This window comes from Epinephelus lanceolatus, chromosome 15 (genome assembly GCF_041903045.1).
Source record: "Epinephelus lanceolatus isolate andai-2023 chromosome 15, ASM4190304v1, whole genome shotgun sequence".
NCBI lineage: Eukaryota > Metazoa > Chordata > Actinopteri > Perciformes > Serranidae > Epinephelus > Epinephelus lanceolatus.
The window spans coordinates 4263945-4286153 of record NC_135748.1 but is presented as its reverse complement, the minus strand read 5'-3'; the positions used below and the strand labels follow the sequence as shown (position 1 = coordinate 4286153).

The following is a 22209-nucleotide window of genomic DNA, read 5'->3' as shown; positions in this document are numbered from 1 at the left end:
CTATAACTATAATATTATTACTTTCATTAATGTTGTTGTAAGCTACTGTCATTACCTGCATCTCTCTCTCTCTCTCTCTCTCTCTCTCTCTCTCTCTCTGTCTCATTGTGTCATATGGATTACTGTTAATTTATTATGCTGATCTGTTCTGTACGACATCTATTGCACGTCTGTCCGTCCTGGAAGAGGGATCCCTCCTCAGTTGCTCTTCCTGAGGTTTCTACCGTTTTTTTTTCCCCCGTTAAAGGGGTTTTTTTTGGGGAGTTTTTCCTTATCCGCTGTGAGGGTCTTAAGGACAGAGGGATGTCGTATGCTGTAAAGCCCTGTGAGGCAAATTGTGATTTGTGATATTGGGCTTTATAAATAAAATTGAATTGAATTGAATTGAATATATATATATATATTTATATGTATACATTTATATAAACATAGCAACTCAACTTTGCATTGAACTGTGCAAATCAAACTGAATTTAACTTTCTCTGTCTGTAAACAACCCAGCTGGCACTAGATGTCAATATAAAGTCAGAGAGAAGTTGGCTTACATCAGATTACCATTAAATGTGGCTGGAATGAAATTCAGGTTGACGATCATTTAAATGTTGTTTTTTTTAATGCTGAGATTTTAAAATGGCTATAGGCAGTGTTTTCATGTGAACAATGCAATGAGAACAAGAGAAAATGAGAACAATGTGAATGTGAAAGGTGTCACTGTAGTGATGAACCTACAGAATGATCAGCTGGATCTGCACATCCTTGATGGAGCTTCATAGTGACCCTCAGCTCACTGTTTAGCTGTCATGCCCACAACTTTTCCCTCATAGTGACTTTTTCAACCTTAGCAGGCAGCTGCTTACAGAGAAATAGCTGTATAAATGCCCACTGGACACACCTGCTCAGCCTCAAACAGCACACAGACAGTCAGAGACTAGCTGGTGAATCCTGGAATGGAGGTAGTGTTAACAAGTGGTCATACATAGGCATCGAATTTAATACAAACCATGAAATTAGGCATGACAGCTCTAAAAATAAGCTGGAAAGTGGCCCTTTACGTTAAAGGGGCACTCTCTTCATTTTCTATTCAGTTACTTGCAGGGTCTGAAATGAACTTTTTGACTTGTCAACCAAGGTGGCTGGTAGATGAAAAGCCCTTTTAAGATTTACTTGCCAGTGAAAAATCTACCCTCATTTGGCGCTTGGCAGATGTTAATTTTGGACCCTGATTACTTGTCATGAGGAGTATTTTTCAGCCTGTGAAAAGAATTCAAAAATGTCTAAGGGGGCTCTGGAGGAGCTTTGACTGAAGCTTTCTTCTGCTGTTGTCTGACTTCACACTGTTATGGTTGTGTGTCTCTGCGTGTGTGTGTGTGGAGGAGGTCAGCATGCAGAATGCAGGAGAGAATCTGTAGCATTATGATACAGGCTCAGAAGGTAGAGTGGGTGAACCACCAGTATGTGAATGTGTATGTGAATGGGTGAATGTGACTCGTAGTGTAAAAAGTGCTTTGAGTGGTCAGATGACTAGAAAGGTGTTATATAAGTGCAGGTCCATTTACCATTCTTTACATAGCTTGAGATTTTAAAAAGTATTTGCATAATCTTTAACAGAAAGCCTGTGTTACAAGATGGGGTCAGAGACATCAACCAGGCCAGCTTGGCCCATACAAGGGGCTAAAGGTCTTTATATTTCGGACTCTGCTGCTTTGATTTTATTGAAGTGCAATATTAAATCAGTGGAATGTCCTTTTAACACAATGTAATGTCCCCTTCTTTGTCTGTCAGGTCTTTGGGATGACCCGCTGTTGGTGAAGGTGGTAAAGGAGAAACTGATGTCTAACCCGTGCAGAAATCAGGGTTTTGTTCTTGACGGCTTTCCCAAGACATGTGAACAAGCTAAAGAGCTCTTCTACTGTGAGTCACTGACACATGGCTCCTACTGCACCACTGCATACACTCAATATCACATGGATACATACAATACGAACATAAACATCTTTATGTTTTCTTTTTATCCCTTTGTAGCTGAAGAACATGAAACAGAAGATAGAACATCCCAGATTTCCTTATGCAGCAAGAAGATAATGCCAGGTCTCTGTAGTGGTGTTGACACTGTTGCACACAGCAGTAGGACAAGATACAAATATTTCACTCTGAACAAAAAGCAAATTTTCAGTAACGGCGAACATATCCATAAAGCCTGAGTCTTTGAGTGTGCATCGTTGTAGCATTTGTAACAGTGTCCTTGTGTGCCACAGAGTTTGTTTTGTGCCTGGATGCGTCAGATGCCTTCCTGAAGGATCGAGTGATGAACCTGCCTGAGAGGCTGGTACAGGAGCTAAACTACAGGCAGGAGCACTTCCTACGACGACTGGCCAGATACAGAGAGAACAACGTGGAAGATGAAACTGTTGTCAACTACTTTGATGAGCTGGACATCAGCCTTCTGTTCCTGGGTAATCCATGAAGCATGACTACATCCTTCGTCTAGGGGATATATGATAGGGAAGGGTCTGTTGGTTTAGCTGTATGGTCAGCACTGCCACAACTTGTTGCTGATGAGGGGCAGAAAATAGATAGATAGGCCAGTCCAAAACAGTCAGCTCTAAATACAGATGTCTGTGCAGTTGCCACTGCACTGTCTGTGGCCGTGTAGTTTCCTCCTGTGAGCGGTGTCTCCCAGTCCCTACTGGACCACCTGACATCCCCGTCTGGACTGGGTCCTTAACAGACCAGGCGCCAGCATCCTGCTGAGCCTGGTCCTGCTTCATCCAGTCACTGACCGCTGATATTTTCATCATATGGTCAAACCCTTCTGTGTTTCCTGTCATCCTCTCCAGAGATCACCAGTAGCCATGAGCCTGACTGCCTGCTGCTGATGCAGAAGATCTTTGACACGGTGGGCCAGCCCAGAAACTACGGCCCCAGCAGCCAGGAGGTGGAGGAAGGGGAGAGGAGGAAGGCTGAAGAGAGGATGAGGAGAGAGGCCCAGGAGAAAGCTGAGGAGGAGAGGTGGGAGGCAGAGGAGGCCAAACAAGGCGCTGCGCACTGGGAACAGTGGGTAGGTACTGGGAGGACTGGGTAGGCACTGGAAGGAGTGGGTGGGCACTGGGAGGAGTGGATAGGCACTGGGAGGAGTGGGTAGGCACTGGGAGGAGAGCTGAGATTCGGTTGTCTGAAAGTTGTTTTTGCTTCACAAATCAACTTTCAAACACATCTGCTGTAGGGGTGTAACGATCCATCGATCTGGATCGATAAATTGATTCAGTGATCAACAATCCAATATCATCCATGCAAAGAGTAAACATTGATCCATATCATCATCTGTAGGATAGCCTTTCTTCAGAAATTCTGTGCCACCATCAAACAGCAGCAGGCAAATGGCAAGCAGCCAAGAGAGATAATTAGGATATCGTTATGAAATTGGGAATAAATCAGCAGTGTGGAAATATTTTCGATAATAGAGAAAACACGGGACAACAGACAAAGCACATGCCGTATGTAAACAGTGACATTACGAGAGAAAACACAACGTACCTGCCTGGCATCTCACTCCATTAATTTGTCACTGCAGCAACATTAGCTGCTTTGTTTTAACAATGTTGGGTTAAAAAACATGCATGCAGGCTGAAATTCAACCATGCTGTTCTGTGGGGAGATGCACTGACTTAAACCAATGGTGAGTAACAAAAATAATGTTACATGTAATTTATTAAAGCAACGCAATGGAGGATTGCGCTTTTTACCTCACGGGGTCCCCCTACAGGCGAAAAGACGATATTGTCTGTTACAACTGTCGCAAAAATCTTTCTGCGCGTGCATTTGTTGAGAAGCCAACGATACCGGTGAACTTCCTGAAGCTGGCCGTGTAATGCGCGATCATCATGTCTTCTGAACAGGTAAAGTAGCCTTATGGCATTTTGTACATACATGATTAGGCTGAGTGCTTTATTTATTTATTCATTTTCAAAACTCAGAAATGAGTTGCTCTCTACATGTCAGGGCACACACACATACACAACAGATCGAAGTCAGACAACAGCAGAGAGCCAGCGGTGTAGATGAAGGGAATATAACTTCATGATTACACTAGTTGACGACAACTACGCTTGTTACTCTAAGTAAGTGTGATAAAACCTCTGCCAGCCAAGCCAATACTTTATCAATACATGTGATCAGCATGTAGAAAGCCATATTTCAATCTGTTCTGTCTGCAGTGTCTCATTCACTGCTATTATGATTTACGTTCACAGTCGACACAAGACAAACTAAAATGAAAGCTGTCTGTATGTAGGCTAACACTTCGTCTTAAAATGTACCTGAGGCAGCCGACCTGCAGACAGTGAGTCTCCTAAGTAGAGGTTAACAGCAGTAACAGCGCCAGGTCACCATCGGTCGGGCATCCCTCCTCCTCTTTCAGCTCTCGCCAACGTGTGAAAGCCGGGCCAATATTAATCCTTGTTCGAGCTCTTGTTTTATTGCTCTTCCGTTTTCTTTTCTTTGTCTCCTCAGACAACACCTTCACCTTCTTCCTTTTCTTTGTCGCTTCAGCCATGCCAACAGTGTCACCTCGGTTCGGCTATGCTACTCTAAAGAGAGGAGGGGGATACGACGTATGCCGCAAAGCAGCCAAATTTTGTAGTCTTTTTGTGCCCGGGTTCTAGGGATGGGTCACGATTTTCGAATTTTCGAATAGTCGTTTTATTTTGAAAAATCGTTTTTTTAATGCGACTATTACTATTCGCCGTCTTATTTCCCCCCTTTATTTGACATGCAATTCAGCTCCTAACCGCACGAAGGCAGTATAGGATTACTACAGCGGTGTGAGATGGGCTACCAGCTAGTTTGATGCTCTTCTACAAACAGGAGAAACATGCAGAGACTACTACAGTCATCAAAAAGTTACGTGTGGAACAACTTCGACAAAATAAACTAAAATGAGGTGCAGTGCAAACTCTGTGAGGCAAAGCTTGCGTATCACAAGTCTACAACAAGTATCCACAGTCATTTGAGAGCAAGGCACGCAGGAGGCGGCGAGAGACCGTACAGCCGGGCACGTCAGCGGCACGACACGTCTGCAGCGCGAGTCCCGTAGCAGCTCACCCCTATGTTAATCAACTGCAGCGGCTCCACCGGCAACAACGGACAACCCCCGTCTGTCGCGCGACAACTCTCTATTTTACGCGGCTCTTCTATTTTTGTCGCGCTACGCTCCCCTACGCGACCCTCCAGCAGATAAAAACTACATGAAATAGCGTGCTAAATGAGCACAATGTGGTTTTAAATGAATAAACCATTATCAGAGGTGATATGTGATGATTTTTTTTCATGCATTTACCCATGTTTATCCGTGACATTGTGTAAATGTCCGTGGTGGACATTTGAAAGCGAGCAGATGACAAACAGTACAGTAAACTTGTAGATAACTCAAATATATGTAATAACTTAGGTGGAAAATGCTTTAACATTTCATGCAACCTACATGCAGCCTCTCGGCTCAGCAAATGGTAAACAACCCCGCTGGCTTCTCTACGTGTCGCTTCCGTACACAGTCAGAGGAGCCCAAATGAATACGTCGCAACACTACGCTGACGTGACGCTTACGTTTGCAGCCGGTGGAGCCCGGCCGTAATGATGAATGGATCTCTGTGTGCGTGGCTCCGGGAGGGGATGGGGGGGGGGGGGGGGGTCAATTATTCGAAAAATCGTTGAATAGTTGCCATGATTTTCGAATAGTGTTTTTGCTTGTGCTGCCCATCCCTACCGGGTTCCTGCCCGAACCTGAAACTGCATAGTGCCGGTGCAAGTGAAACAGGCACTCTCAAGCAATGACGGAGGTGTCATCCAGCCTATTGTGAGTTGATGTACCATCACAAGGATCTTGGATGTATATTTTGAGGGCTCAAAAACTCCATTGTGTTGCTTTAAGCTATGAGTAGAGTGGTATGCCGCTAGACTAATTTATGCAGTGTAAACATGCTTAAAGTAATAATGAATGACTAGCTAAAAACAATTATTTTGTTTATGAACCTTGACAGTTATTACTGAGCTGAATCTGAGGCTTTTGTTAAGTGATGTTGTGAGTTCATGTTTGATGGCTGTTTGGAGAAGTTTGCCTTCAGGGCTTTAAGCCAGAAAGACTTGCAGTTTTATGAAAACGATGATGGTTTGGGTAAAAATTAAAACATTTCTTCCAGAAAGGTCTTTCTGACAGAAAGCTCTGAAGGTTAACTTTTCCCCTGTGCTGTTTTACTTTACTGTACGTATTATTTATGTGTTGTTTTTATCTTTTATGGCCACAAGTAAAAAAGAAAGGGCTGGCAGTTTCTTCTGTAACAGACTGAAATCGTATCGCGGCAGACTATAGCCCCATTTCCACCAAGGAGTCCAGTACGGTTCAGTTCAGTATATATTTCTTCCGTTTAGACTGTGAAAAGTTGTGGATGTTACCAATGGAACTGTTCCTTACTGTCCCCATTGCCTGAGGAGGACTAAATTCACAAACCCGCTATTTTTAAATATCCCATGGAGAGAGAGTCTCTCACTGCAGCCTGTTATTATGTTCTGAAAATGTTGGCGTGCAGCCTTGATGATAAATGAGGTGAAGACTTCCCTCTGTGTCACCGGTGAAAATACAGGAAATTCAGCGAGAGCTGTACGAAGCAGTGAGTGACAACAAGCCTGCCCATAGCGTATTTAAGAGTACTGTTTGTGGTGGAAACGCTAAACGGATCTAGGGTCTAGGTACCATGTCTAAAGGGTTACTTTTGGTTCCAACGTACCATCTGAAAGTGTTTGATGGAAACAGGGCTTTTGTAATATTGGCAAATATCATATTGTTTTCCAAAGAATCGATTTAATGTGGTATTGTGATGAAACTAGTGATTTACACCCTAAGCTGCTGTCACTATGGAGGTCTATTAGAGATTAGACTGTGTTCCAATAATTGTTTTGGTCTGTCTGCCCCTCTGTACAGTGTCCACAGTCAATATAGAAAAGAGACATTTCATGTCACACTTCATAGCTCCACTAGAGATAGGGGCATCAGCATAAAACAAGCACTTCCTGTTAAGTCAACAGAAGCTCTTTTCCTGCAACCAAGGCCCTGTGTTCCATCATGAGACTGACCTACGCTGAACTTGTTTACACCAAAGCTGACAATACAACACAAGATGCAATAATTAGATTCAGGTCAGGTCGTGTGTTGCATTGAAAAAAAAATCCTAACTCAAAGGTCAGCGTACTAGCTTTGGATGCATCGGATGTACTCAGGCTCCTGGGCCTGTTTGTCAGGTACAGATGTGACACACTGTCACACACATGAACTGTAATACCAAACAGTGGCGGTGTGTATGACATGTCAAGTGTGTGGGTCTCTCTCTTCATTGCATATGCATGTAAGGGAGGATCTGGCTAACAATAGACACGTTAACAGAGGTTTTAATGAGACCAGGTGTAAACAGAGCACAGATGGGATTTACACAAGGAAAGCTGTAGTGGGGAAAAAGCATGAATTAAATATAGACATATGTACCTGAAAACAAATTATTAGAATGAAAAGCTATTAGGCTATTATTAATGAACGCAATGTGTGATTACTGTGATACAAACTAAAGGTGGACGAGGAGTTGTAATTTGTGTTCATCGAACTTGAACTGAAACTTTTAACCCTCAGTGAGCTGTAACATTTCTTTGGTAGTTAATACATTGAAGTGAATGTTTGGCTACATTAACTCAGCATTAACATCCATATTAACACCATCTTGTCCAGCCAATGTAACACCTGCAGCATCCACTCTCTCTGTGTCTCCTTTCTGTCTCCACTGGTTGTGGTGCCTTGTCTTTGATTTGTTTTATTGTATCATTCCATCTCTTTTAATGTCTCCATGCTGGTGAAAGCCGTGGCCGAAGGCATTATGTTTTCGTGTTGTCCGTCTTTCCTTTCCTTTCCTATTATGACCTCCGCCAAGGAGGTTATGTTTTTGCTGGAGTTGGTCTGTTTGTCTGCAAAATAACTCAAAAAGTTATGAATGGATTTTGATGAAATTTTCAGGAAAGGTGGATAATGGGACAAGGAACAGATGATAAAATTTTGGTGGTGATCGGTTGAAGCAAAGTGGATAAAATAATAAAAAATAAAGTCTATTGTCTGACAGCCTCAGCAGCAATTCCAATTTCCAAAGACGGTGAAAATTGCGCCATCTGGTGGCCGGAAAGCATGTCTTGTTCTACTTGCTAAATATTGCTGTAACTCTAAAGTTGAAATTAATGTTCTGTGTTGGAAAAAAAGAAAGTGAAAAATACAAAAAAACATTATATTCTGTGTTGGTACAAAATAAAAACAAAATAAATACACCACAGTGTCTCCATGGTGAAGGCATATATAACCTAATAATGGTAGTGATGCAAATAACCTAATTGTGATGCAGGCTGCAAAATCTGACGCAGAGGGGGAGGAAATATCACCTACTTGGCGGAGGTCTGCACTCTCTGAGTGCTTTTCTAGTTATGGATCCACCATTCAATCAATCAATCAGACTTTATTTATATAGCACTTTTCATACGAAGAAGCAGTAACACAATGTGCTTCACAAAATAAAACAGTAAAACAATGACCTCCCACATATACACACATACACAGAGAGAGCGAGAGAGAGAGAGAGAGAGAGAGAGAGAATAAAAAGAAATTAATGACGTTATAATAAATCTCAGTAAAATAAAAACAGGAACTGAGGAATATAAAAGGATATACCAATAAGTAAAACAGATTAAGATACAAAATTAAATAGGCGTAGGTAGCCAGGTTAAAAAGATAGGTCTTGAGTTTGCTTTTAAAAATTTCATCATTCTCCGCTGCCCTCAGGTCTTCAGGAAGGTTGTTCCAGAGGTGCGGTCCATAGTAATAAAAGGCTGCCTCACCCTGGGGTTTTGTTTTAACTTTCAGGATAATTAAAAGGCCACTACCAAAAGACCTGAGGGTTCTAGAGGGTTCATAGGTTAAAAGCAAATCTGATAAATAGGAAGGCCCAAGACCATTAAGTGCCTTCTAAACCAACCAACCACCATTAGCACTTGCCTAAGCATAGCTATTCTTCCTGGGGTCCATCACACCCAATACATCCAACATAATACAAATCATACACATCTACATGCAATACGCATACAGTAGCCACAACAAACACACAATAGTTCACAAACATTTAGAATCAGGTACAGTATAGAAAACACCTTTCAGAAATCTATACTTTCCAGTATTTAACATTTCATAATGAGTAACAATTATCAAGGGTTTATTTTTCACAGATTTTTCCTTTCCCATAATGAAAAATTCCCTACCCCATAGATGTGCATTTTGGTGGTCAAGAGTCAAAGGTCAAGGTTGCTGTGACCTTTCCTCCATTTCATTCTTGTGAATGCAATACCTCAAAAATACCTTAAGGGAATTTCTTCAAATTTGGCACAAACATTTACTTGGACACAGCAATTAACTGATTACATTTTGGTGGCCAAAGGTTTAAGTCACTGTACCTTATCTGTCTTGTTTTTGTGAATGCAATATTTCAAGAACACCATGAGGAAATTTACTCAAATTTGTTCAGTCCACTTGGACTCAAGAATAAACTGATCTGAAATTTGTGGTCAAAGGTCAAATGTCAAGGTCAGTGTGACCTCACAAAATATGTTTGTGAGTCACCAGAGGGGTCATTGGTTTTGTTTTTGTGGTCCAACCTTTGCAGTCCGACCTGGTCACATTCCGAAGTTGTTGAAACTGGTGCTTGGTCAGTAACTTCCAGCATCAGACACCGAAGAAAAAAACTGTCCTTTCATGTAGGCATGATACGCAGGCAGCTGCTGTTGTAGTGTCATGGCACCAGGCGTGTGGGGGGATGGTGGATGGGTCTAACAGTCACTGACCTTTACCCGCGAGGCTGGTGTTCGCTTCCCATAAGATTGTTAAGCCAAACCCTGTTCTTTTTTTCTAAACCCAATCATGTGCCTAAGTGTTGGTAAAACGTAACCATGTGTGTTTGTTGTTGAAGGAAAAAATGTAAATTTGCGGTGTTGTACCAACATAGTGTGTTCATTTTGAAAGAGACTGTATGCAATTTCCTGTGAAAACAGAAGTGTACTCTGAAAACAGACAATGCATGTAACAGGCTGAAGTTGACATGGCATCCCAGAACGTCAACAACCAATTTACCCAGGGTACCTTACACTTAGTTTTGCATGCTTTGTGTTTTTTGTTGTGTGCTGGTGCCTTTGAGATATCTGGTTGTTAGTGATTGATCTGATCCTCCAGGGGACACATACTTAGAGACATGGGTCCACTGTAGCGTTGACTGGTGTATAACGAGAAAAAGTTAAGTTATCAGAGAAAAAGGTGAGCACACATTAGCAGGGGTTAGGTCGGTGGCTCGTCTCCAAATGCCAAATAGCGTTGGAAAAACATAGATTTTTTAAAGAATGTGAAACTGCTTTATTCATAGTTTTCACCGGTTTAAATTAACGATTCTGTTTGTTTTGGAGAGGATAATTCGGCTTACGGCGAAAACCTCCTAAATGTCTGGATCAGAAATAAGGTGAGCGCACATTAAGTTATCAGAGAAAATAGATGAGGGCACATGAGATGCTGGGTAAGTGGGCTGTCTGTGACGAGCTGAACAGTGTCAGAGAAACACTGATTTGTAACATGAAACTGCTTTATTCTGTGTTTTTGCTGATTTAAATCACCGGGTCCATTTGTTGTGGAGAGGAAGAGACCTCTGTGAAGAATTTGGCTCCCAGAAAAAAACTCCTAAACAATGAACACTGAAGGAACTCTTACTTGGAGAAGTTTCCACTGGTTGCAATCTGCAGTCCTTACCACTAGATGTCACTAAATCCCTCTAAATGTTACACACTGGATCTTTAGTTTTAAAGTGTGATACAGGAGTATGTTTGATATGTTTGTATATTAACTTGGATGTGTTACTTGTGTCAGACTAAGGATTTGGAGAAGGTGAGGCAGCAGGAGGAGGAGCTGCTGGAGGCCCAGACAGTCGCTATGAGGAACTACCTGATGGAGCATGTCATGCCCACTCTGACCCAGGGCCTGATCGAATGCTGCGTGGCCCAACCACAGGACCCCGTGGACTTCCTGGTATTACCCTCAGAACAGCTTATTACCTCACTGTTATCATCTGCCTACACTTGATTTGAATTGTGACCATCTTTTTTGGTTTGTCTCGTTCCAGGCGGAGTTCTTGATAAAGAACAGTCCCTTTAACTACTAAAAGTGGAGGTCAATTCTTCTTGTTGCACCTACACATTATGCAAATACAACACAGGAAAACTGAAATAAAACTGTTATTTTTTTTCTCCCATAATTGTCCTGAGCTCTTTAGTATATTAGGGACTGAAGTCATTACATGCAGCATTTCTATTAGAGGAAAACCTCCTGGAGTCTCTTAAACTTGTCACAGTATTTCAGCCATCACATGCCAAGTGTCCCTCGGTTCATGCTGGGAATTTGATTAGGTCTGATTTGTAAGTGTCCCATTCTTCTGCCCCTGTTGTATTTACACAAAGCTTTGTTTGGGCTCTTGTGTGCCGGCCATTACTTAAAAGCCCCCTAAAACAGCAGATGAAAGTGTGCATGAAGCCAAAAGCTAATTACGAAGTTAATTTGCGTAATGAACTTGGTAAACTCCAAAGTAGACACGCTCGGGTCATAATTGCTTTGATTTGGCTTCTGATATTCAGGAAGGATAAATGTTACAAATGGCAGCTAATTTGTGTGTCTCTCATGTTGCCACTCGTGAATCCAAAGTGTACATAATTGGTTGCGACAGAACACCAAATTATTTCATTGTACATACTTAATCACCACATGGGGAAATTAGTTGAGTTTATTTGGGAAACATTGTGACGCAAGCCACTGCAGGACAATTTGACTGCACCATCTGTACAAACACAACATGGAGAGTTTCCTGAAAGTGAAACACAGCTTTTAATGGTAAATATGGAGGTATACAATACCCTAATACTCTCATGTGATCTGAAACATGGGCCAGATATTTTATTTTCTACCTTAGTAAACAGAAGGTCTTGACATTTGATCATTAGTGTCTCTTCCCCTTCAAAGTAGATTTGCACAAGCACACGTGTCACAAAATAAGCTGGTGCACAAAACAGCAACTCTGTATTAACTTTCACTTTCATAGTTTGGATTATTTGGACCAAACCAGGACAAAAAAACCACATTGCTTCCTTTTAACTCTGGTACGTTTCCTATTCACAATAAATTTTAACAAACAAACCAAGGAATCAAATGGACTGACAGGTATCTTATTGATCAGACAATTTAAATGACTCATCCTGAATCATTTGCTCTACATGTACCTATTAACGAAAATTAATTTCCAGTGACTGACAGCAGGCCTTGCTACACTATTCTGAATTATTCAGTGGTGGAGGAACGACAGAGATGTTTTACTTAGGTAAAAGTAATACCACATTGAAAAAAAAATGCATTTCAAGTAAAAGTCTTGTATTCGGAATCTGAGGCCCAATATCACAAATCACAATTTGCCTCAGAGGGCTTCATAGCATATAATATCCCTCTGTCCTTGTACTTTCACAGTGAAGAAACTCAAAAAAAAAACTTTAACAGGGAAAAAATGGTAGAAATCTCAGGGATCCCTCTTGCAGCACGGACAGCACAGACAGATGTTGTGTGTATGGAACAGATCAGCATAATAAATTTACAGTATACATTCAGAGAGACAGAGACAGAGAGAGATGCAAGGCAAACAGTAATGACACTAGCTACAATAACATTAATTTTAGTAAAAATATAATAATAATAACATGATGATGATGATAATAGTATTTTGGTATTTTATATGTTATGTGTATATGTATTAATATATGTTAGTATATGTATGTGACAATAATGGTAATATGTGTATACTAATAGTACAATTATGACTAATGAAAATAGCAGCAGCAGTAAGAGGCATCAGGCAGGACCATGGCAGCAGTGTAACCACAACCCACCATCCAGGCATAGCTTGCGATTCGAGGGAACCTGCAAGACAATGGAGCACAAAGGCTCCGCAGAAAAAGCTGAATTAGAGACATGCATTAATAGGACATAAATTGTTAGCAGATGAAGAAGGACCAACTTTTCAAAATCTGAGTGCGAGAGAGAGAGAAGGAGAGAAGGAGCTCAGTGTATCATAGTAGGCAGACTAGGCCTTTATCAGCTTAACTAGGGACTGGTCCAAGGCAAGCCTGAGCCAGCCCTAACTATAAGCTTTATTAAACAGTCCCTCCAGAAAATCACGATCTTGCGATCGCAATAATTAACGCAATTTCAACGACAGTCTGCAACATTTGCGGGGGCTTGCAATTTTTCCACATTTTTCCGCATTTTCCGGCCGACCAGAACCAGCTAATGGCATTGCAGTATGGAGAAATGCTCTGTATTGACATAAGAATTTACACTGTTTAAATGCATACAATATGTGTTGAATTTATTAAAATGTTATGTTTACAGAGGATGTAGCTTACATGTTGTTTTACAGTCACATTGTGTGGTTTGAGAGCTACAATATTCACTCAGGATTTTTTGCAACATTATTGGAGTCCATGTTTTGAAACTAATTAAATAAAACTAAAGAAGAGAACTATAAATAAAACATTTGCAGGTATTTTTGTAATACTCTGTATGATTATTATAGAGGAGGTAGTAATTTAAAAAAAAAAAATCACATTTTTTTTCTCCTTTTGTCATTAGCCGTAATTTTTGTCATTTGCCGGGGGCAATTTCCTGCAAAAATCATATAAAAATGACGCAATTTATATCACAATTTCTGACAAAATTGGCTGCAAATTCAAGGATTTTTTGCTGCGAGATCCTGGAGCGACTGATTAAAGAGGAAAGTCTAAAGTCTACTCTTAAATGTGGAGACGGTGTCAGGCTCCTCTTCTGTGGAATCATCTTCCTGTTATGGTCTTGGAGGCAGATAGCTGAAGACTCTGGCTCCCATTGTGCAGGTGACCCTGCATTCTCAGAATGTAGTGATTTGGTGAGATAATAGGGCACTATGAGCTCCCTAAGATATGACAGAGCCTGAGATACAAGTCAAAGTACTTGTGATGCCATGGCCCAATCCAGCATGTCATGCTTATTATATAGGCTGCCGTAGACTAGATGGATGATGTGACAGCCTCCCAAAAGTGTAGCCCATCATCTTGATCGACCCCTGTCGGCTGGCTGCATTTTAAGTTATTAACCCAGCCCCTTTCGTGTTAGTAGATAGGACATGGGTCAAACTATAAACTCAAAGTGTAAATCAAATAAATGTTTTCATAAGATGGTTTCTGCCATTTTAGGTAGTTGTTATCACACTGATTCCTGTTCAAGTTTTCATTTTCCTGATAAGTTTGGTTTTAATTATCAATCAATCAATCAATTTTATTTATAAAGCCCAGTATCACAAATCACAATTTGCCTCACAGGGCTTTACAGCATACGACATCCCTCTGTCCTTATGACCCTCGCAGCGGATAAGGAAAAACTCCCCAAAAAAACCCCTTTAACGGGGAAAAAAAACCGGTAGAAACCTCAGGAAGAGCAACTGAGGAGGGATCCCTCTTCCAGGACGGACAGACGTGCAATAGATGTCGTACAGAACAGAACAGCATAATAAATTAACAGTAATCCGTATGACACAATGAGACAGAGAGAGAGAGAGAGAGAGATGCAGGTAATGACAGTAGCTTACAACAACATTATTTAAAGTAATAATATTATAGTTATAGTTAATGGTTAATTAGGTTTCTGTTTTTTTTTTAAGAATACTTTATTCAACAAAACGAGCTGAAAACATCAATTACAATGAAAGATGAGTGACATTCTACAAAAGCTGAAAATTAAATAATTGCAAATTATAATATCAGTACACACATACTTAGAAATCTTATGAATAGCGCTGTCAAGCGATAAAGAAATAATAATCTAATTAATCATGTTCTGTAACAAATCAATCTAAATGAATCGCATACATCAATTTTCAAATGAATTTTGGCAGATGTGTCATGGTAAAGCTGTTGGATTTTGGACACAATTGTCCCCCTGTCTTCTACCACCCAAACTTGCCTGCAGTCCACGTCAATCCATTTTGCAAGGGAGTGATAGTGAGTCACAGGTAGACTTAATCAGTTTGCGACTGAACGCCTGGTCGCCTGGTTCTCCAGTGGTACAAAATTCCTTACTGCAGAAATTGCAGAGAATGGTGCTCCTATCACCAGTTCCATCTGGGTGTTCTTTAAATGCAAATGTTCCATTCACAGGGCCAAGCAGCGTTGTCTCATCTGCCCCCATCCTGTGACAAAGCCACTATGGCCTTCACTGACACATAGGGTCAAAGGACACCATTAATCGATTAATCAGCATTTTTTTTTTTTAACACGTTATTTTTTTCTGTGATTAATTCATCAAAATTAATGCATTATTTTCACAGCCTTAATTATATTTAAGTAAGAATGGACATCAGAAAACAAAACAAACAAAAAAACAATGTAATATTCTGAAGACCTGTTATTTTATATAATTATTCGTAAGAGCAGGTGAGTTCAACATTGAGTTAAATTCAGTCAAGAAAAGATGGAAAGAGGGTTGTGAACCTGAGAATTTCTATTTATGAATAAAAAATGTACCCAATAAAATAAACAAATGAACAACATAGTGATGTGTTACTCGTACCATCATAGTAACAGATTATATCTTTAACAGTAAAACAATATGTGACAGTAGTAATACTGAAAACATGAGAACTTAAGTCAGACCAGTTTATTCTACACTGAAAGAATAAATGGAATGAGGTTTCACCAGTCTGTCTGCAAAACATCTACGTATCTGGAAATTTTACAATTCATCGGAGTGATTATATGCAAAACTTTGAAATGAACTTGACTTTGTTAGGAATATAAAACTTAAAGTTAAAAGCCATGTGTATGCCATGTAATATCTTCCAAATGTGAGTTCCAGTTAAATTTCCCCCTGGGGGTGATTTTGTTTTTATTTTGGAAAATTTATTTTTGCCAAATATGTTGATACCACCAAAGTAATGCAAATGGATTTTCTGGGATGTTTCCTTTACCCAAACATAAGTGACCTCTATTGAGATGGGTAAAACCTGAAGCAATGGCTTTGATTACAGAATTTCTTCAAAAGGAACTGGAAAGTTGTGTCTCGTAATAAGAAGCTCATAGGATAATATACAGCCATGTTCATAAAAAATTGACAAAACGTTAACAATATTTCTTTGGAACCACTTTGAATAAAAAGGAGATTTGTTCCTAATAGTTACATAATCACTATTATTGGAGTTTCATGAGGAGAAAAATTGTGGATGAGGCTTTGATTAGTTACTTGATACTATAAAAAGGAGGTTTGCCATCATTGATTGATAGCTGTGTGTGTCACCTGGTGTGCTTGTGATCAGTGATGCTGCTTGCTTTTGTTTGGACCAGTGAATGGGCAGGAACTTTGTACCCCGGAGGTAGCTACTGTGCAGACTCTGGCTCCAAATGAGGCAGCAGCTGTATCGCAGATATTTTGGCTTCATTTTTGTACAGTGGAAGGAAGTGGAGATGCGCTGTCCATCTTTATATACAGTCTTTGTTATATACTGTTTATTACTGGAATCTTATTCCTGATTAGCAGCATTAACAACATAGATACTATGATACTTAAAAGTAACAAGTAACTGTAGCTGTTATATGAATGTAGTGGAGTAAAGAGCAGGAGTGGGAATGTAATGGAGTAAAACCACAAATTATTTAAAATTTAAGTACTTCAAAACTGCACTTAATACTTGAGTAAATAGTTAGTTACATTCCGCCACTGACATTTACCTTAAATTTTTGTTGATATAACAAAGAGCTTATAAATAAATAACTGACAACCTCTACATGCACAAAATATGCCAGTTGTTTCAGAAAAGACAATATTCCTATCAAGCTGTTTACATGAGTAATGAAAATTAATATTCCACTAATACTGCCATTTACATAAAGCCCTGCATACTCCAATTAACCTGCCCCAACATGTGGTTCATCACGTCAATAACGGTGGGAGCTGGCTGTGCCATTTTGTATAAAGTTTTCCACTGTCAGTGAACTTGTTGGACCATGCGAACACAGCCTTCCTCTTTCATTCGTTCAACAGTGCATACCGCACATATCCAAAAACCTGTTGATATCCAAGTCTTTCATATTGTATAAAAGAAGGGGTGTGTTTCTACTTCCAACCAGAAATGTGGGCTTTTCTTTTGGGCATGCATGTCTACCACAGCCTCCAAATTGTTGGCGAGTTGGTTTGTGTACAATGTTTCCATGACAAAGCACAGAGCCAGCCCAAACAAGAAAAAGGCTGTGTATCACAAACTGCAGTAAAAACAACCTGCTGCATATGAGATGCAAATTCTGAATGCTGAATTTATAGGCCCAAAGAATGCTCCTAAAACCCAAACAGTAGTGGCATATCACACGTCGTAATCTGAAAATGCTACATTTGGAAAAAAGCCCTAATTCGGAATTTTAAATATGCTGTTTATATGACCCCTATTGAATTCAGAATATTGTCACATCAGGAATAATAGTGGAATATTAGTGTGCATATAAGCATCCTCACTGACTTGGAGCATTAGCCATGGCGGACAATAAACATAATTTTAGTAAGGGAAAGTCACTGTTCAGTCGGCATGTTTTATTCACATTCCTACATGAGAAACTGATAAATGCATGAAGTGGTACACAAAATCCTGTAGTTAGTTTACTTAAATTGACACCGCAGCCAAACCCCACCAGTATGGAAGCAGACCAAGACTGTCTGTTTCAGGCAGTCTCTGTCATAGTGATGTTTGTTTTGGTGTTTGGTTTTGTGTTTGGGGTTGTTCTGTGCTCTTTTCCCCCTCCCTCTTTCTGTTTTTTCTCCCTGTGCCAGATTATCCTGTTGTAGTTGGTAACTATGAGTCCCCGATGATTCCCTTGTTCACCAGAGCTTCTTGTGACTTACGTGAGCTTCTCTGAGTTTTTGTTATTTATTTAGATTTTTTTCCTGTGTATAGTTTTCCAGTGTGCCTTGCCTGCAGTCTCCAGTGCTACTGTTTTTCTGGTGCTCCGCCTCTGTGGATCTCCTGGACAATTTTCCACGTCACCTGCAACGCCAGTCAGCCCTCAGCCACCACCTCCAGCCTCTTGCCTTTTTTCTTTGAGACAGTATTCTTTCAATAAACGCCCCAAGAACTGTCCTTGCCTCTGTCTCTGCATTTTAGGATCCAAACACCAAAACTTAAAACCTAACAGAATAATCTGGCCAAAACATGGACCCTGCAGAGACAGATAGATTATGGCAAGCTTTGTCGACACAAGGCACTCGTGTTGCCCAACTCGAAAGAGTAATCCATGATATTATGGACACTCTTCAGAACCTCACCACCAGTGTTTCCCAGCTTGGAGGTCGCTTGGATCAGGCCATCACCCAGATCTCCACTTCGGCTTCTCCGGTCGATCCACAGGCCTCTTCTACTCCACCAGCTCCACCTGCGGCTCCTTCCATCTCTCCACCCAGCCTTTCCCATGAACCCTACATCCCCACTTCAGCCAGGTATTCAGGTAAGTTAGGGACATGTAGCCAGTTTTTGCACCAGTGTTCCCTAGTGTTTGATCAGCAGCCCCAGACTTATCCTACTGATAGATCTAAGATAGCCTTTATCATGAGTTTATTTTCTGACCGGGCTTTCTCTTGGGCTTTAGCCGTCTCCTCCAGTAATTCCGTTATCACTCAATCTTATCACACCTTTGTCAGTGAGATGCGGAAAGTGTTTGATCACCCAGGTCAGGGCAAAGAAGCCAGTAATCGGCTCCTTTCCCTCCACCAGGGCTCAGCTCCGGTCTCCCAATATGCCATTGATTTCCGCATTCTCACAGCCGAGAGCATTTGGGATGAGACCACTTTACAAAGTGTTTTCCTTAAGGGGCTTGCAGATAATATTAAAGACGAATTAGCTGCATGAGATGAGACCCAGTCCCTAGAGGAACTGATTTCCCTAGCCATCTGACTAGATAACCGGCTACAAGAGACGGCTCTCAGGTGTCCTCAGAACTCTTTACCAATGGAAGTTCTAGTTTACTGTGGAGCCGATGACAATTTTATTGACTCTGAACTGTGTTCTCATGCAAATGTGCACACAGAGACTCTCCCTGAGCCAAGAGATGTTCTTGCCCTTAATGGACAGTTACTTGCTCATGTCACTCATGTAACATAAATAATTTCCCCTCAGGGATCAATAAAGTATTTCTGATTCTGATTCTGATTCTGATTCACTCACCGTACTGCTCCCCTGTCCCTCCAGTTCTCAGGTAACCACCATGAAGTCATTTCGCTATTTGTTATTCTTACCTGCATCTCCTGTAGTCCTCGGTCTCCCCTGGCTCAAATTACATAACCCCCATATTGACTGGTCCACATCACCCATCACCAATTGCAGTACATTTTGCCACTCTCATTGTTTACAGTTAGCTACCCCCTCTAGTGTCCTTTCACCTCCAGTGCCACCCAAACCCATAGACTTGTCTAACATTCCCCCAGTTTATCACGACCTCCAGGAGGTGTTCAACAAAGACAGAGCCCTCTCACTGCCTCCTCATCAACCCTATGATTGTTCTATTGAGTTACTCCCTGGCGCCCCTCTTCCATCTAGAATGCTTTACAATTTAGCCAAGCCTGAAAAAGAGTCCATGGAGCAGTACATCACAGACTCCCTAGCTGCAGGTCTCATCCGTCCTTCCTCCTCACCTGTTGGGGCAGGTTTTTCTTCGTTGAGAAGACGGACAAATCTTTGCGTCCATGCATAGACTACAGGGGCCTTAACGATATAACTGTCAAAAATAAGTACCTACTTCCACTTATACGTAGATTCCGCTTTTGGTCCCCTGCACCAATCCACTGTTTTCTCTAAACTAGATCTCCGCAACGCCTATCACCTCATCAGGATCAAGGAGGGAGATGAGTGGAAGATGGCTTTCAACACCCCACTCGGCCACTTCGAGTATTTGGTCATACGATTCAGCTTAACCAACGCCTCAGCCGTCTTCCAAGCACTCATTAATGATGTGTTGTGAGACATGCTTAACAGGTTTGTGTTCATCTACGTCTAGATTAGAACCAACTGACTAAAAAGGCATTTGTTCCTATAGCAATAACCTGCAAAATAAGTCTTGTTTATTTATTGACATATTGTTATTATGGACTTTTGTTGTTGTCTTGTTATGTGTTTTAAATATGTTATGTTTGTCTAACAGCTGCAGTTAATACTTTTCAAATTAATATTTTACATTTACTGTCTACAGAGTAAATGTACTAAACTTGGAAACACATTGGCATGGTCTTTTTAAGTTGTAAGTTTCGAATGCAGAACATCTTAACCCCACACCACACTGTGATAACTGGCTATAAATAGACAGTGACTTTTTGCAATAAATCGGCCTATTTGTTAGTAAAAGAATAGATGTATAGACTAATGCATACAATATTTTACATTCAAAGCAGCAGACAAAAAACATACACACTAACAATCATATGTAAAATAGTTGTAGGGTAAATGCATTAGTTAATATTAACCTATATAATTATAAACAATAAGCACTGTGCTCAGTATTTAAAGTTAATTAACAATATAACCTGTGTTAAATCCAACACCATACAGCCTGCACTTCTGAGGGACAAACTGGAGCACATAGGGGTGGCTAATCAGCTCACATCCTGGATCCTGGACTACTTCACAGACCGGCTGCAGTATGTCAGGACCCAGGATTGTGTATTGGACTTGGTTGTCTGCAGTACAGGGGCCCCGCAGGGGACAGTGCTGGCACTGTTCCTCTTCACCCTCTACACTGCAGACTTTTCATACCACACCCCCACCTGTCATCTGCAGAAGTTCTCTGACGACTCTGCCGTAGTCAGCCTCATCACAGATGGGGACAACAGGGAGTACAGAGAACTGAACCAGGACTTTGTGGACTGGTGCCTGAGGAACCACCTTCAGATCAACGCGGGTAAAACCAAAGAGCTGGCGCAGACTCCTTCCCCCAACACCGGTGAACATCCACGGAAAGGACATTGAGATGGTGACATCTTATAAGTACCTGGGTGTTCATCTTAACAATAAACTGGACTGTACTAATCACATAACAGCACTGTACAGGAAAGGCCAAAGCAGACTCTACCTGCTGAGGCGGCTCAGGTCTTTTGGAGTGCAGGGGGCACTCCTGAAGACCTTCTTTGACACTGTGGTGGCATCAGCCATCTTTTACGGAGTGGTCTGCTGGGGCAGCAGCGTCTCGGCTGCAGATAGGAAGAGACTGGACAAGCTGATCAAGAAGGCCAGCTCTGTCCTGGGATGCTCTCTGGACTCTGTGCAGGTGGTGGGAGAAAGGAGGATGACAACCAAGCTGTCATCTCTGAGGACTAATGACTCCCATCCTCTGCAGGAGGAGATAAAAGTTCTGGAGAGCTCCTTCAGCGATAGACTGATTCACCCAAAGTGTGTGAAGGAACACTATCACAGGTTCTTCCTGTCTGCTGCTGTCAGGCTACATAACCAGCACTGCTCACAGTAAACTGCACCATGGACACTTTATAGACACTATGGACACTTTATTGACACTATGGACACTTTATGGACACCACAGCTGTCTGCTGTTTTGCACATACAATCACTTGCACTAGATGTGCTCCCTTTATCCACTGCTCATTTTCATTCACTGCTGCTCATTATTATCCACTTCTCATTATTATTATTATTATTATTATTATTATTATTATTATTATTGTTATTATTATTTATCAGGGTCATTTTATGTTAGTTTAACATAACTTTTTTTGTTGTTTGAGCATTTAATTGTCATATGAACATAAAAACATTAAATACACATTTTAAAACATTTTTTTTAATTTCATTGAACTATGAAAATATATTTTGGTGAGCTGAGGTTTGTCAAATACAAGAATAATACAACAAGATGAATTCTGAACCAGGAAGTGCTTTTTATTTCTCCTCAGCACAACTTTATGTTAGACACTTCAATATATACACAGGCGGGAGGTCACTAACTGGATATATATCTTCCAATGTTCCATGCTTTGACTTGACAGGCTGT

At 40.9% G+C, this 22209-nt stretch overlaps 2 protein-coding genes across 4 annotated transcripts in view; both read left to right on the top strand.

Annotated features, from left to right (window-relative positions):
- The window catches only part of ak7b (adenylate kinase 7b), a 39571-nt gene extending 21329 nt beyond the window's left edge, over positions 1–18242 (top strand). For 2 of the 3 annotated variants that reach the window (XM_078174863.1, XM_033642327.2), the window contains exons 13-18: positions 1783–1911; positions 2023–2088; positions 2256–2453; positions 2838–3058; positions 10979–11137; positions 11232–11359. In XM_078174863.1, the coding sequence (XP_078030989.1) occupies positions 1783–1911; positions 2023–2088; positions 2256–2453; positions 2838–3058; positions 10979–11137; positions 11232–11270 (812 nt within the window). In that variant the 3' untranslated portion in view covers positions 11271–11359. Of the gene's footprint in view, positions 1–1782; positions 1912–2022; positions 2089–2255; positions 2454–2837; positions 3059–10978; positions 11138–11231; positions 11360–18116 lie in introns of those variants that run through there. The other variant, XM_078174864.1, reaches the window with a different exon arrangement.
- A 23-nt stretch (positions 18243–18265) lies between these two features.
- LOC144466929 (uncharacterized) lies at positions 18266–21993 on the top strand. The gene is made up of 3 exons (XM_078174865.1): positions 18266–18663; positions 20015–20186; positions 20757–21993. Exons 1-2 carry the CDS (start codon positions 18372–18374, stop codon positions 20170–20172), a joined length of 450 nt encoding a protein of 149 aa, XP_078030991.1. The 5' UTR covers positions 18266–18371; the 3' UTR covers positions 20173–20186; positions 20757–21993.
- The last annotated feature ends 216 nt before the right edge of the window (positions 21994–22209 follow it).

What these genes read in the sequence shown, in the direction of transcription:
- LOC144466929 (XM_078174865.1), top strand. Translation starts at nt 18,372, where the DNA reads ATGGACCCTGCAGAGACAGATAGATTATGGCAAGCTTTGTCGACACAA. An exon ending in CACTTCAGCCAGGTATTCAG is followed by an intron (nt 18,664 to 20,014) that starts GTAAGTTAGGGA and finishes TCTCTAAACTAG; the next exon opens with ATCTCCGCAACGCCTATCAC.